This window comes from Heterocephalus glaber, unplaced genomic scaffold (assembly GCF_053883595.1).
Source record: "Heterocephalus glaber isolate CG9 unplaced genomic scaffold, H.glaber_assembly_v1.0 deba00000818, whole genome shotgun sequence".
Taxonomy (NCBI): domain Eukaryota; kingdom Metazoa; phylum Chordata; class Mammalia; order Rodentia; family Bathyergidae; genus Heterocephalus; species Heterocephalus glaber.
In genome coordinates, this window is record NW_028258164.1 from 16,078,843 (window position 1) to 16,095,646 (window position 16,804).

Below are 16,804 nucleotides of genomic sequence, written 5' to 3' on the forward strand. Positions count from 1 at the left end.
AACTCACCCATTCACTGTTACAGTTGGAGACTCACTCCTCCCCTCTCAGTAATTGATAGCTCACACAGACAGAAAATCAGTAATGATATTGCTGACATGAGCAGCCCTATCCATCAACCTCATGTAACTGATAGTCATAGAATACTACATACAAAACAGCATTGTCCATATTCCCAAGCACGTTATCCTCTGGGCCATAAAACACATGGGAAGAAATATAATTTAGAAATCACACAAAATATGTTCTCAGACCATGGTGAAATTGAGCCAGAATCAGAATGGTTAGTCAATCACCACATATTTGGAGATTAAACAACTCAATTCTAAACATCACATGGTCCAGATTTGTAACATAACGGTACTGCAGTTAGTAGCACTGCAGTGAATAATGGTGTCACCACCAGCTTACAGTTAAACCTTCTGAATCCATCATACATGTGCAGTGGAACTGAGAAGTCAGTAAATGGTCCATGTATGGCAGTTGCCAGATTTCTCACTATCAGAGAAGCGTTTACAGATAAGCAAAGAGAAACAGCTGGAGTCACCCAGGTGGGGATGGATTAGAACTAGAGACATCAGTGTGAGTTCATATTCGGACTCATACAATTCCAGACAACTGAACATTTGAATATTTATAGCTATCTCTGCATAACATGGGGTGATATACACACCTTCTCCATCATCTTGGGGACCAGAAACAATAGTACCCCAGGAGCAATGAGTATATCTAGGGCCCAGACGTTGGCTTCTAACACCATTGCCCAATAAAAGGAACCAGGACTCCTTGCAGAAGTGGCAGATTCAAGTGGCAAAAAGTGTACAAGATGAACCTGAAGCACCCACTATTGCCACAAAGTGAAGAGGTACTCAGGACACACAGACACAGACACAGATATACACACACACGTGCTTCATGTTGATGCAGAAATGACAAAGGTACATGGGAGCCACTGAAGGTCACCTGATCATCCATACCAGAATAATTTCAACAAAAAATAATAGTATTGGTTCATTTCTCAATATATAAGAAAAATATCCATAAGCCTTGGTTGTATTGCTGAATTATTGACTAAAGAAGTGAATGGATGAGAAGAGACAGATTTCATACAGAAGATACCAAAAAAAAAAAAAAAGCCTTTGTAGATGTCCTGGCCTCAGGGAGGTGGAATGTCACTCCCTGCTCCTTCGAGGTGGCCACACACAGAAGCTGCCTTCCAAAGAGCCCTGTGGGGAAACCGGAGAAACTACATCAGGTCAGGAAATGCCCACCTCCACTGGCTGGATTGGAATTGCTAGGAGCAGTGATCCCTTCCCATCACTTCTGTCTTCCTTCTGAACGGGCACACCTACAGCTGTCACCTATCGCCTGTCCCCCGCTTACATTGAATGTGTGGGGAGGCCACCTTACCTCTTTACTTCATAAGTCCAAAGACAGCAGGAACTGTACTCCAGGGCTACAGCTGGGAGCCTTGCCCACACTGGAAACTGACTGCGGATGCTACAATTCCGGACTTTGAGCAGATGCTTCAGTGGGATGACTTTTAGGGATCTTGAACGGAAGGGAATATACTTTATATGGTGGGTAGACTATGACAGGCTGCCCCTGACATAGTGCCCTATGACCCCAGACTCCTGCTTCTCTCACCCTCTGAGTGTGTGATGGACCTCACAACTTTGCCCCCATCAAAGGTGTTGGGCTGTCACTTCCACAAGCAGGCTATAAATGGACTCATCTCGTGTCTACACTGTATCTCTGGCTCCTCTGGAATGTGTGGCCTGATCGACTGGACCACATGGCAAGGAGACAAAGTAGCTACTTGCCAGCTCTGGCCCAGGACTGAGATCTACCCTGCAAAGCCTTTGAGGAACTGGAGCCGGCAACCAGCTGGTGGGTACCCTTTCCTAGCAGAGCTTCAGCTTGCGACTTTTCTGGTGTCTAGTCAGAGATCCTGGGGACAGGGAACAGAGCTAAGCTGCACCTGGATCCCAGACCTTCACAAACTGAGAAGATAAATGTGCTTTGTTTAAAACCCCCATGTTTTCAGATTATTTTCTATGCAGTAATAGCTAAGTAAGGAGTTTAAGAGGATAGAAACATTTTGGAAAATGACTTATAAACTTCTCAAAGAAAAGCTTAGCCTACATCTACCTTAGAACCCACCATTTCCACTCCTAGGTTTATACGTGAAGAAGGAAAGCACAGGTTCAGAAGCAAACCTTGTATACAGACATCCAGAACAGCTTGATTCCTAATAGTCCAAAACTAGAACCAGCACATGTAGTCATTAGTGGAGAATAGATAAATAATGGCACATCCATCTAACAGGACACTACTCAGCACTAACAGAATGAACTGGTGAGAAATGCAAAACATGATGGCCCTCATAAACACTGTCTTTAATGAAGGAGGTCAAAATGTATGATCTCATTTACACAAAATTCTAGAATAAGCAGAACCAATCCATGGTGATAAAATAAAAACATGATTGGTGCTTATGGGGGGGTTATCAGGAAGAAGCCAGAAGCACCCCTCTGATGGTGATAGGGTGTTCTACATCTTAACAGGAGTATGGGTTATACAAATGTGTGCAATTTTCAAAACAGATCAGTTCATTTTCTTGTATGTAAATTACACCCCAACAAAAAGCAGAGGAAAAGAAAAAAAAAAAAAAAGGAAAAGAGAGTGAAGGCCCCAGTCCACTATGTAGGAATCTTTAGAAATGAAATTATTCATGTAATGGAAAAAATATTATTATTTTCCTAAAATAATGGATGCCAAAGTCAAACATATCTTTGTGCAAGTGACATAAGGTTGGTCAAACATCAGTGGCATGTTTCTCTTTCTCTTTAAAGTTTTGAAGCTTGATTAATAAAATATATATCCTAGCACATAGGTGAGCTGTCTAGCTTGGAGGACATGGTGAGCCTCTCAGGGTCTTTGACAGCAGCTTGGCTGGATCATTCCCCCGCGCCTGTCACTTGGTGCCATGGAGTTTATAGGCTAGCCTAAGGGAGGGGAGATACACTAGTGACTGCACAGATGGGAGCACTGAAGCAGACATGAACCATGGATAGTGTGTGACTTAATGGGAAGTGCTATGTGTTCCAGACAGCTGGCAATGCCAGTGCCTACCTTTTATCAGCACCTGCTCCTACGCCAAGAACCTTCCATACATCAATATTTCAAAGTTTTGTAAGTTGGAAAGTAACAGCTACAATACCTACCTCAGAGATGTAAGAATGAGAGAAGTAACTCGCCCAAAGACAGGCACTAGAAAGTGGCAAAGCCAAGGTTCTAACAAACGTCGGACTCAACAACAAAACTCTGTCCTCTGCAGTGCTCTGCTACCCATTTCTGCCTTCATTCGCAATTGTAGAAATATGGATTTGCCTTTGAATTTCAGCAAGTAAAAGTGACCAAACCCAATCATTCATCCTACAAAACAGGCATTATTCCAACTTGGAATTGGGAACATTAAAGAAATGACAATGGGCATTGGGAAATAACTGAAGAATTAGAAGAAATCTCATTTTTACTATTGAAGGATGTGCTTTCATCACCAAGCTCTGTGCCTACAGGGGCCAGGGCACCTCTTGTCCTCAGCCAGGAGTCAACTCCCTCCTGCACTTTATACTCAGAAAAGCTAAGGATTTGGGGTTGGGGAATAAAAATTGAGTAGTGCATCTTGATTTTCCATCCAGCCCATCCAAACTCAGAATCTCTGCCTGGAAAAAAAAATTTAGAAAAAAAAATAACCCTTTGCTCATTCGTATGGCTATGGTCTTGCTGGGCTGTTCAGAGTTTTGATGTTAAAATGTTGCAACTCGGTCTGCACGAAGTATAGGCTCTTTCCTAATTTGTTTTCTTAGTTCCTCCCACCTGTGTCCAAATGCTGCCTAATGAGATCAGGACTTCAAAGGTGCCAGGAGAAAAAGAGAGATTATAAAACAAGAGGGGGGCGGGGTCTCGGGGAGCTAAGGAAACTCGTTGCCCCAAGTCGGGAAGATGGGGCAGCCCTGAAAGGGAGCCCCAGCGCACCCCAGCTTCAGGACACCTCCTTCCCTTAGTGGTAGCCTGTGGGGCCCGTGCTAGTAATCCCGGAACATCCCAGCACCTCCTCCGCCCCTCCACTCTCTCTCCTTGCCTGTGTGGCAGCTCCTGGCAGAGCCGCGCATGCCACCTCTCGACCGTCCCGAGGTTTGGCGACTGGAGCCCCGAGCTTGAGCTGCAGGCAGGAGCGGGCGCCAGCCCTCTGAATTGCCCTCTTTAACCCACCCCTGCGAGGCGGGAGGAGCCGGATCCGCACTGCTTCCCGCTCCAGCCCCCGCTCCTGCGGGTGTGGAGGGGTCGGTGCAGGAGCCAAGCCCCGGCTGGAGCGCGCGTGGCTCTGGGCGCCGCGGGTTCCCACCCCTTGCGCGGGGAAGAGCCCAGTCCTACATCCCGGCTCCCCACACACCTCCTCAGCCCTCCTCCGATCTCTTTCTGGATTTGCCCAGCGTTTGGGCTTGAGCCCTGGACCAGCTCCCGGGAAGACAGCACTGGGCTGGACGCCCTCGGAGCCCTTGGCGCCGGCTCGGGTCCTTTCGGAGTCCAAGCAGCCGCGACTCCTCCCCAGGCTCTGGGCTGCGGATCTCAGCGTCCCCGGGCGAGGAACCCTGCAGAGACCCACAGCGGGAAGCGCCCCTCGCTCGCTCGCGCTCCTGGGACCGCGCTGCCCGGTGAGGACCCCTAGCACCTCCCCGGGGGCACTCACCGCGGCCGCCACCTCCCGCAACAAGCAAGTTTCACCGCTAGAGGATCCAGAACCCCCAACTTCGTGTGGAAATGAATCAAACAGCGGGAGCCTCCAATAACGTCAGGTGTCCCCCAGGGAAAGCCCACAAGGTAAGGGACCCACGACAGGCAGTGGTGACTCGGACTGGTGTGTGATCTGTGATCGGGGCAGCAGCCGGTCCCTCCCCAGCTCTGGCTAGGTCCTTTCCTCCCAGAGGCGGGGTTTGGGAAAAAGAGTGATGTTTGACAGACCCCAAACCCAGGCGCGCCAGGCTGTACACCTGCCCTGGGTTACCTGGGGGCTGGAAAAGCTAAAGGGCTTCGCGCCGGTCCAGGGGGCACAGCTGCTCCCCCGCTGGCGGGTTTTCGGGGCCAAGAGCTCTTCAGTGGGAGGAACCTGTCCCCCCATCAGACCCCTGGCCGAGCTGGAGGAGGAGGAGGAGGAGGAGGAGGAGGAGGAGGAGGAGGAGGAGGAGGAGGAGGAGGCGGCGGCTTCCTGGGCTCCCCCAGGCGCCGCTTGGGTTGACGCGCGCTTCTTTAACATTAATGGGTCCACGCCTGCCTGGAATTCCAGGAAATCAGCAAGGTTCAGAGAAAGGCTGTCGGTCAGCGGCCCGAGGAATCCAAGTTGATCCTCTCCTGTAGCCAGAAGGTGCAGGGACAGGTTGCTCCACCTCCAAAAAGAGAGAACTCACCGAGGTCCGCGCTTCCCACACCGCCCAGTGTGCAGAGCAGGCCAGGCCCGCACCCAGGACTCCTCTCCATCTACCTGTGCTTCCGCTTTGGACGTGCTTGTTCCAAGGAAATTGCTTACCTGGGTTAGGCGGGAAAGCCACGCAGTGGTACATGCATCAATGTGCTTTTAAAATATTGTATAGTGTTTGTCATTTTTTAAAATCTGAAAGTTAGCAACTACTTTGGAGCTTCATAGTTGGTGTGCAGCCTGAATCTTCTCCTTCATCTTGTGTTCACGACGCCTATTTTTGCATATGCATTTTATGTGAATGTTTATTAGCAAATTAGAAAATTGCTGCCATTCATATCTATTTGTTGGGGTTTGGGGCTCGAAGGCGGAATTGATGATATTGGATTCAGCGGATAGATAAATTATTGGTGTGTTATATAAGATGAGCATTTAGGGCTGAGTAGTTTTATTTCAACTGAGTAATATCAAGCATTTTCTTCCCTTTTTAGATCTAGATGAAATATTTGAATCAGTAAGTCATCTCTGATCTCTGTTCTCATTAACTATCATTCTAGTAGTTACATGTTTCACATTTACTTTATTTAATATTCATAGGAAATGTCTTTATAATACCTAGTAGCTGACATTGTAAGATTTTTAAATTAAAAATAATAAAGTTTCATGCATCAGTGATTATGTAGTGGAGATGTCTATGGAGTTCAGAAGATCATTTGGTAATTTCTTTTAAAAAATGCCTTTGGCTGCAGTGTTAAAGTGGCTTTTTGGCAGAATTGGACTGCAAGGTACTGACACTGATAAAACTTTCTGGGAAGCATCAGAATGTACACCAACAATGTATTCGCTACTGTAAAACCTGTTCGTCACAAGTTGGCATAATCCTGTGCATGTGTCAAGTGTCCAACTAATACCTGGTTCATTGAATCACACTCATTCAATAAACTATCACCATCAAGCATTCACTGGACACATGTAAATACCTGCTAAGTTCTGAGAACTGAGAACCCCAGTGAGAGGTGAGATGTTGCTTTCAGCCTAAAATGCAGTCCTGATTGCAGCCCAGCTTTCTTCCTGCTTTAAAATCCATAGTGGCTCATATTGCTGAAGGGGAGCCCATGGCTGGACATTAACTCTGAGCAAAAGAAGTTGATTCCCTTTCTCAAAGGAAGTCGCTTGCCTTCAGCATGGGCGGTGCATCTTGGAGGTTGCTGCTATGAGAGAGCAATCTTGGAGAGTGACAAGATGGGAGATGGTACACCTGGGTGTTCTCTGTGGTGAGGGACAGGCAGGCAGCAGGGTGTTGACAGTCTGCAAAGTACTAGACAGCTCACACAATATTTAGGTTACAACATTTTTTAGGGATTAAACCCAGGGCCTTTACACGGAACTACATCCCCAGCCATTTTTAAAATTTTGAGACAAGATCTCTCTCAGTTGCTAAAATCCCCAGGCTAGGCTCAAACTTGAGATCTTCCTACCTCAGCCTCCCAGGGTGCTGGCATTACAGCCATGGATGACCACTCTGGCTACGGCATTTTAAAAAATAAAACTCAATAATATCAGTTGATTTTCTTCAGTGTTTGAAAGAAGTTTGTTTTCATTTCCTGTGTTGCTTGGAGACTCATCTTGGGAGACTTCCCTGAGGGGAAAGGCTATGACCACTACTGAAAATGTCCCAGCTGGACTCCCTTTGTCTCATCTCATTTATCCACTGGTGTCTGGTAACACAATTTAAACTTGCCAAGTCATTACGATTTGTTATTATGCAGAAAGATCTTGAGGAGCAAGATGATTACTCAATGAGTGAATCCAGCCATGTGTTACTTACCAGTGGGTTCATTCACAAATATTGAAACCCAGAACTGAGGCATACAAGATCCTTGCTGTAGCATCTTTGCTTCAGCATGCGGGATGATCAGCCATCTGCTGAGGGCTGCAGAGGTAACCACACTATCACCTCTGTCACAGGCAGGAGTCATACCTCCTGAAAAGAAAACTCCAGGCATCATGGTCGCATGGGTTGGGGAATGAAAGGTTTTCTTGTGGGATCAAGTGGTCCTACCCAGGTTGTGTTGATTTGGTGCTGGGCACTGTGACTAGTCTTTATCAAGTGCTAGTCACCAGTCAGAGGTGTTCTCCAAAGAGTTGAGGATGACCTAAGTGTAGGGTGCTGGCCAAGGTCTCATGCACTCCCTAAATCTTAGTTGCCTCCTGGAAATTTGGTCTTGAGCAAAGGATATAGGCTTGGGTTTTGTAAAGCAACATAAAGTACAGGAGAGATAAGATTGCACAACTTCAGTTTTGCAGGACCACCCTGACCTTCTGGGCAGAACACAAAGGCATCCCACACAAGATAACTGCACCAAAGGAGGACTCTTCTTTCAGCCTCTGTCTTGGAGAGAAAGCAAAGGCTTGAGTTGAGTCTTTTTGCTTTGAGTTTTTCTGAAAGAGAAACTTCCAAGCCATAACTTGATGGTCTACGTTACCTTCAGCAAGCCAAGATAATCAGTTCTCCATCTCGGCAACAGCAGAGGTCCAGAGGTCGAAGTTCAAATCATGGGCTTTGAGACCCAGCTGTACCAGTGACACCTTGGGTAGATTACTTAACTTTGGTGTCCAAGTTGTATGAGACCTACCTCATTGGGTTCACTAAGCTAATCCTTTTTGGGGATGGTACACAGGGACAGGTGTTGCTTTAACTTTGAGTGTCCAAACCAGGGAGTGTGGGGCAACGTCTCTAACCCTTTTCATGAACGTGGTTCAAATTGTTCAGGATTTTCTATAATAGCTACTTTTCAGATGGTCAGCTTCTCCAGAACAGGCCCCAGAGAAGAGGGCATATTCCTTAGACATATGGGCTTCCCTGTGAGATAGATGTTAATATGCTAAAATCCTGTAAGGAGAAAGCAGCAGAAATAAACAGATAGGAACTGATTTGATTTCTCTTTTATAAATGGGGGTGTGTGGAAGGAATATCGTGCATATATCATCTCTTTTAACCCTTAAGACAATCCCCTGGGGAAGAGTGTGTTTTCACATAGTCAGCAGTTGCTATTATGATGTCTTTGTACCAAGTGTGAACATAGGTCTCGGAGGCACAGAAAAAGTTCAGGGTATAAATATACACTGACTAAATATTTATAAAACAAAGAGGTCTTAAATGGCCTGTATTCTAATTTCAGATCTCATTTTATCTAAAATTCTTCACATTATCTGATACTGTAATCATTTATACTAAAGCATGTTGGGGCCGGGGATTTAGCTCAGTGGTTCTGGTGCCTGCTGCTCAAGCACAAGGTCCCAAGTTCGATCCCTGGTACCAAAAAAAAAAAAAAAAAAAAAAAACATACTAAAGCATGTTTTCTCTCTTTTTTGTCTACTTTTAAGATAACTTCCTTTGGTTTTCCATATTTGGCTAGTATGTGCCTAGCCATTTTGGGGGATTCTGTACCATCATTTTTTTTTCTGATACTGGTGATTAAACCCAGGGCCTGAGATACATCCCCAGCCCCTTTTATTTATTTTGATATAAGATCTCAGTCGCTAAGTTGCTCAGGCTGGGCTTGAATTTGCCATCCTCCTGCCTCAGCTTCCCAGACTGCTGAGATTACAGACGTGCCCCTTCATGCCTTGCTGTTATTTTTTTTTAACATATTTTTCTTTCTCATCTTTTTCTTGGATGAGATGCAATTGTATATACATTTACAAGATTTGTATTGTCTTACTGATGGACTCATGATTTAAACCACTTTATAATGATGTTCAAGGTAGCAGATCTCAAAAGCACATTTTCCAGTTTGTGAGATTCCTTTCCAGCCAGTTTGCCAATGAGGTCCACTAATTAATTTGTTGAGCTTGGGCAAAAATCCTGCCTGTTCGGAAATGTACAATTGAGGAACAAGTGTCTTGATGGTAAAGATCAAAAGGCTTCTTTCTCTTTGTGAAGATAGATATTTAAACATTACATTTGTAGTTCTCATTCTATCCTTTCCTTGTCATCAAAAAGAAAAAGGACTATGTTTCCCTGAAAATACCTAGCTGAAAAATAAAACTAGAGATCGAAAAATGCCGGCCCTGATCAGCCTGTCCTTGCCTTACCTGCCACCAAGATTCTCTTGCTTGGTGGCTACTTTGTAAATTCAACGTTCAGAACTTAGAATCAGAAGTTCTGCAGACCTGATGTGCTGTGGCCCCAGAATTAGTGGCATTGGGTTTCTATTGTAATGAAAGAGTTTAGCCTTTATTTTCCCAAGTTTTTAATTCAAACTTAATGTTGTTCTGTACCCTGAGGCCATATCCAGGGAAGAATGGCCACAGGTCTCATCCTCCAGGATTCTCTCTCCTCATCACCATTTTGTTTTCTTTGTGAACCTCTCGTTCTCATTAGTCACTGTCAAACCCTTTAATTTCTCCTTCTGTCAGTTCTTCCACTGCTCCTTTCTCTTTCATTTTCCTGCCATGTTATATTCTCCAAAGCTTGCGTTTTCAGAAATTGTAACTTGTCATATCTGAAGGTTTTGTATGTTCCTTCTCCCTCATTAAAAGCAGAGTCTGTTTCCTGTTCTCTCTCCACAATACTTCCTGACTGTCTTTCTCCTCTTTCCTGCCCCTTCTTATTTGGATCAACAGAACTTCATCCTCCTGGGCGGTTCACTCACTTTCCAAACATTTCCTCAGTCCACACCTCTTTGGAATTTAGACTCCTTCCTTGATTTTCAGACTTGCTCTCCCTGCAATAATTAAATCAGCGACTTGTTCCCTAGCTCCGTGGACAGGATGGGCTCTGGCAAGGCTCTGGCTCTGTGCTCTTTTCTCCGGGGCTCTTTTCTCCTGTGTCTTCCACAGCAACTCCACCGCTGGGTATGAGCACAGCACAGAACTGGCTTCCACCAAGCAGGAGTTCTATCATAGCTCAACACAGCAGGATCCTTCTTTAGTGTTTGGGGGGTTTTAATTTCAGACCCTTTCACCCACTCTGGTGTCTGCACCCAGTTGTTTCTGAGTTTGGTTCTTTCTGAATCCCTAAGTCGCAACATCCTGACCACTTGGCATCTATGGTCCTGTCTAGAGCATCCTCTGTCCCTAATACATGGCATTTAAAAACAGTGTCAAATCCCCTAGTCATTTCTTCCAATTGCCTATTGTGTAAAAACCAAGATCCAACAGAATCCAGAGGGTTAATGCAAGAGACTGGGGTCACTCCTTCACCCATGACCTCCAGTTCTTGGTGTGTTCCATCACACCACTGTGTCTGGGCTTGTCTTCTGCATTAGAGCACAGACTCAAGGGCCATGTCTGATGTAGCTCTAGACATCAAGCAGAACCATCCTGAAGCACATTTCACCAATGCTTCCTGTTGACAGGGGTGTATCTGGTCCATAGTTCATCTTATCCACTATTGTTCTTCATGCTGAATGAGAAACTCGCATATTTAGTTGGTATTTTCTGAAAGAAGAAATAGAAAAGGCCACCCATATGAATAAAAAAATGTAAATTCTTTTTATGACCCAGAACTTAAATCACTCTGAAGAATTTTAGAAAGTTTAATGGAATGCATAAAACATAAATTGCTTTAACGACTTCCAGGATATTAGTGAAAATGTATTTATGTTATTTTGGTTTTACATTTTATTGATTTTTAAATTTTTAATTGTCCTCATTTTCTGAGTAAAATATATAAAATGAATATAAGCTCATGCATAAGTTAAATTTCCAGGAATAGAAGGCAGTAAATGAGTAGTAGTTGTTTTTCTGGTTTCATTCATTGGATTATTTTTTAAATCACAAGCTGCATCTGACAGGCAGTGTGGTTGGTCTTCCCTTTCTATGGCTTCTACATCCATGGATTCAACCAACTCTGGATCCAAAATATTTGGAGAAAAGTTGCATCCATACTGAACATGCACAGACTTATAACAATATTTCTAAAGCATTTACACCGAATTCCATATCATCAGTAAGTTGGAGATGATTAAAACACATGGGAAGATTATATAGGTTATGTGCAAATACTGTACCATTTTATAGAGGCATAGCAGGGACTTGAACAACTGAGAATTTTTATATTTGCAGGGGCCCTGGAGCCACTCCTTCTGGATGAAAAGGAATGATTGTATTTGTTATCACACACTTTGTACCTCATGAAGGAAACAGACTGATTGGAATTTTACAGGACCTCTGAATCTGGTATTACCTTTGATTTTGAGCCCAGAAATCTGTATTTAGCGAATAACAATAAAGGACTTATGTAATTCTTGTTCATTTTCTTTCCATGTTTTGGGGGCTTTAGAAATTTTTTTATTATTTTCATGCTACAGAGGTATAATGTGTGTATTCCTTTGGTATCTGGTATGTTTCCTTTTTATGAAAATTTCAAATTAAATTTTAAGAAATTATAAGATAATTAGACATTACTAGGCAATTTAAAATTGCATCTGACAAAATGTGCACACAGAACAAGTTCATGTTTTTATTTTTCATTAAATAAAAAAGAGCTGACAATGCACTGGGCCCTTGTCAGGCATCCTAACTATAAATTCAGATGTAGAAAAACTCATTCAGTAGGATTAGTTACTAAAGTCAAGAGGAAATAGGGAAAAAAGAAACCAATGGAGGAGACCTTAGAATTAGCAGAGCTGGCTTTCCTGTTTGGCCCCTGTGCAGTCTCTGGGCCTTTTCCTGTCTGAAAGCTGAGGGAGTTGAGGTAGACCACCACCTGATGGTATTCCAACCCTAGACAGAGCCACAGGCAAATGGACTGCCATTATTAAAGCATTGCTGGGAATAGATGGCAAAGACAATTCTATAGCAAATATGCTTAATGTGAAACTTCAGCCAGTGGGAATCTTTCGACTTTATTATAAACACAATGGCTTTGTACAAGTCTTTCAGGGGGAGAATACATTACAGTTGCCAGGTGAATCTTTACACCTTAATGACAGTTTTTCATGTTTAATGAATACCAAACTTACCACATAATTTTACAAGGTATTTAAGTTAACTAAGTTCACAGTGTGTGCCTTTTAAAAAAAAGGCTACAAAGATGATAATTATCCCTTTGGCTAATGACACAAGATGCTAAAAATACTGGAAAATCATATTTCAGAACTGCATGGAGATATAGTTGATGACATATATTTCGATTGAGCAATTTGATAAGTTTTTACAAATGTAGATACACACCCATGAAAACACAATTGATAGGACATACATAACTATCATTCTCAAGAGTTCCTTGTGCTTCATTGTGCTGTCTCTTACCTGTTCCTACCACCTACCCCCAAGTAAAAAGCTAAACTTTTTTCTATTACTATATATTCTTTCTATTTTGTAACATTTTACGTGAGTGAAAATATTAAAATGTTTTCTTTTTTATCTGAAAAATTTCACTGCTAATTATTTTGAGATTTATTTACATTGTAGCATGTATGAATAGTGTATTCATTTTGTTGCAAAGTGATCTATGATTGTACAGCCCTACTGTGGTTCCTGGATCTATACACTTATTGACAGGAACTTGGCTGTTACCAATGAGGCTGTTCAACCATTAATGTACAAGACTTTTATAGACATAGCTTACATTTCACTTAGGAGAATACTTGGATCATATGGTAGTAGTATATATGTTTACATTTTTAAAGTTTAAGCTGACAAACTATTTTCACAGTGGTTTTAGAATTTTAAATTTTACCCACAGTATGTGAGGCTTTTGGCCCCTAAATCTTTGCTAACACTGGAGATGATCAGTTTTTATTATCAGCATTTCAATAACTGTATAATACTATTTTGTTATAGTTTAGATTTGTGTTTTTCTGGTGGTTAATGATGTTAAGCATCTGTACACAGGCTTGTTATCCATGCATACACTTTGCTGATGAGTTTATAAAAATCATTGATATGTTCCTAATTGAGCTTTTGTTTCTATTGAGTGAGAGTTCTTCATAAATTCTTGTATCATAAATATGACTTACAATAGATTTCCAATCCCAGGCTTCATTTTTAGATTCTATTCATGGTGGCTTTTGAAGAACAGAGTTTGCAATACGGATATTTGTATACAGGAAACAACAAAAAAGCCTTGATTCATACCTATGAATCACACCATATAAATTTTTTTGCTCTAAAGAGATCATCAATTTAAATGTTAAAACTAAAAGTGTAAAAATATTAGAAAAACATGGGATGCTGGACAGAATGATCAATTTCATAGATATTCTCAGAGAATTAACTTATGATCTTATTTTATTATTTCTAATTTATATATTCTTGCTTCAATTTTAATATTTGTTTTAGTTACTGAATTTAACTTACTATTCTTTCCTACTTTCTTAAGGTGAGAGCCGAAGTCATCAAATTAAGATTATTTCTTTTTAGTGTGGATATGTAGTGTTGTAAATACTTCACTAAGTCTTGGTTCACAGGCAAATTTTGCTTTTGACAAATTTTGTATGTTTTCACTTGAAGTTAGTTCAGAATAATTTCTAATTCCTTTTGTATTTCTTCTTTGATCCACAAGTCATATTTATATGTTTATTAGTTTCCAAATCATTGGAAATTTCCAGAGATCTTGCTTTGTTTGATTTCTAATTTAATTTTCTTATATTTGATTAGGAAAATGCCTTTGATGACTTGCATATTTTATAATTTATTGAGGCTTGTGAATGCCTTAAAATGTTAATCACAGCTACATGGTTGATGGTATTGCTCAAATCTTATCTATTTGGGTGCATTATCTTTTTACTTGTTCTGGCGATTCAAAGAGGAATGTTGGAAATTCCAACTATAACTACAAATTTTCTTTTTCTTCTATTTATACTTTTATGCTTCAAGTTCTTTTTGCTTTGTTTTTTGGTGGGGCTATATCATTATTGGTATAAGGGTCTAGGATATTCATGCCTTGTAATAAATTGATCACTTTGTCAGTGTAAAATGACTTTATCATTGATAATATTGTTTATGTTGAAATTGAGTCTATCTAATATCAGTAAAGATACTCAGCTTTTTTTTTTTTTTTTACCGGGGATCGAACTTGGGTCCTTGCGCATGGGCAGCAGGTGGCAAAACCACTGAGCTAAATCCCCAGCCCTCAGCTTTTAAAATTAGTGTTAGTAAGGTGTATATTTTTGCATCCTTATTCTTTTATATAATTTGTGTCTGTGTATTTAAAATGCATTTCTTGTAGGTAGTGTATACTTCTTTTTTTTTTTTTTTTTTTTTTTTTTTTGTTGGTACCGGGGATCAAACTCGGGACCTTACACTTGCAAGGCAGGTGCCGGAACCACTGAGCTAAATCCCCGGCCCGGTACTGTATACTTTTTAAAAAAAGTCAACAATTCAATAATTTCTCCCTTTGGAATTTTAGACCATTGATATGGTTTTGTTCAAATATATCGTCTATTTGGTTTCTGTTAGTCTTGTCCCTTTTTTTTATCTGCTTATGTATGAATTTCTTATTTATAATTTCCTTTCACCTTAATTGTTGTCTTACTAACCATAACAGTCTGCTTTGCTAATTTAGTAGCTGTATTGGGGCTAATATTACACCTCTTTAATAACTAAGTACAGTTTACTTACCTCAAGTAATGTTATAGTATTGTATGTACAGTGTAAGAAACAATATATTTCCTTTTTTTCCTCTGTAATTTCATGTTACTGCCATCATTCATGTATTGGAGACACAACACTGCCTACATTGAAATAGATGGGGGAGAGGGGGAAATATCTCATTTAAATCATCAGTTGCCTTTTAAAGAAATTATCATGATAACGAAAACATCCTACATCCTATAGATTCATTGATGCAGTCACCATTTCCAGTGTTCTGCATTCCTTTCTGTATATCCATGATTCTCAACCTTGACCCCATTACCACCTGGGGCCAGATGATCTGTTACGCTGCATGTTGGGAGTGCACATGACTGTGCTTACTAGTCTTTAGCATCCCTGACCTCTGTCCACTAGGTGCCACTGGTGTCCCCAAATTGTGACCACCACAGGTGTCTCCTGGTGTTACCAAATGCCTTCTGGGGGGCAAAACCACCACTGCTGAGGCCTCCTGTGGATCCTCATTTACATGTAATATCATTTTCCTCTGTCTGAAGGACTTCTTTGAATATCGTGTATGGCGAGGATCTGCTACTTGTGAATTCTTTTTGCATTTGTTTGTCTTAAATTTGCTTTGATTTTGGGGAAGTATTTTCACTTCTTATACACGGAAATGCCATTCAGTCTTTTACAGATGTGATTCAGTGACACCTGGCTTCTATTGCTTGTGGTATGAAGTCTTCTGCCAGCCTTCTCTGTGTTCTTTTGTATATAACCAGCCTTTTTCTCTGTCTACTCTTATGACTTTTTCTTTATCACTGGTCTAAAACAATGTGGTTACTATTTTCCTTGTGTATAATTTTCATTTTTCTTGTGCGTTAAGTTTAATGAGATGTTTATATCTATAGGTTTCTCTTTTTCATCAAATTTGGGGTCATTTTTCACATTTTTTAAATTCACATCCACTTCTCACTCTCAGGAATTCCAAGTGCATGTATTTTAGGCTATTTGGAGTTTTCACAAGTCTCATTGATGCTTTGCTCACTTTTTAAAAAGTCCCACTGTCCTGCTGTTTATTTGAGGTTCTTTATATATTTATGTCCTCACATTCCCTGATATTTTCTTCTGCAGGGACAAATTTATCGCTAACCCCATCCAGTGTCTCTTTCTCTTGCACATTATGCTTTACCCTCTAGGATTTCACTTTAATATTGTTTATGCTTTCACCTAACTTGCATTGCGGAGTACAGTTAGAAAAACTCTTTTACATCCATGTTTGCTAATTTTAAAAGCTACAGTAACCCCTTGGTTCATGAACTCTTCCGTTTGCAAACAATTCGGTTCTTAAAAGCATTTGGCAAAATTTTGCTTCCTTTCAAAAACTTCACATTGGGTGACAAACATGACCACAGCTATCTTCCCCACACAAATGTAGGCATCTTCCCCAACATCATAAAACAAATTAAGTTCATAAATCCAGGTACCACTGTATATCAGTTTAATAGATTGATTTGCCTCCAAGATTAAATTTGTGTTACTTTCCTTCCTGGCAGGCCTGGTGATGTTTAACAAGATTCCCAGATGTTGTGAGTGCCATATATTTTAATATTCCTGCACATATTTCAGGGCTTGTTTTCTGGGACTCAAAAATATGAAATCCAAAATCTGAAATTTTATTAGTACGGATGTGACTGTCAAATTTCAGGACATTTTGAATTTTTGGATTTTTAGATTAGGAATGCTCAACCCATAAATTCTAGGCAAATATTTAAAAATTCTCCAAA

At 41.3% G+C, this 16,804-nt stretch overlaps 1 protein-coding gene and 1 long non-coding RNA gene across 2 annotated transcripts in view; one reads left to right on the forward strand and one right to left on the reverse strand.

Annotated features, from left to right (window-relative positions):
* Positions 1 to 4,910, reverse strand: part of LOC110345028 (uncharacterized) — a 51,990-nt gene extending 47,080 nt beyond the window's left edge. Inside the window, exon 1 of the long non-coding RNA XR_015449920.1 lies at positions 4,755 to 4,910. This is a non-coding gene — a long non-coding RNA (uncharacterized LOC110345028). The remainder of the gene's footprint in view (positions 1 to 4,754) is intronic.
* The window catches only part of Dpp6 (dipeptidyl peptidase like 6), an 863,175-nt gene continuing 851,092 nt past the window's right edge, over positions 4,722 to 16,804 (forward strand). Inside the window, exon 1 of the mRNA XM_004860345.4 lies at positions 4,722 to 4,885. Coding sequence (XP_004860402.2) covers positions 4,826 to 4,885 — 60 coding nt within the window. The 5' untranslated portion in view covers positions 4,722 to 4,825. The remainder of the gene's footprint in view (positions 4,886 to 16,804) is intronic.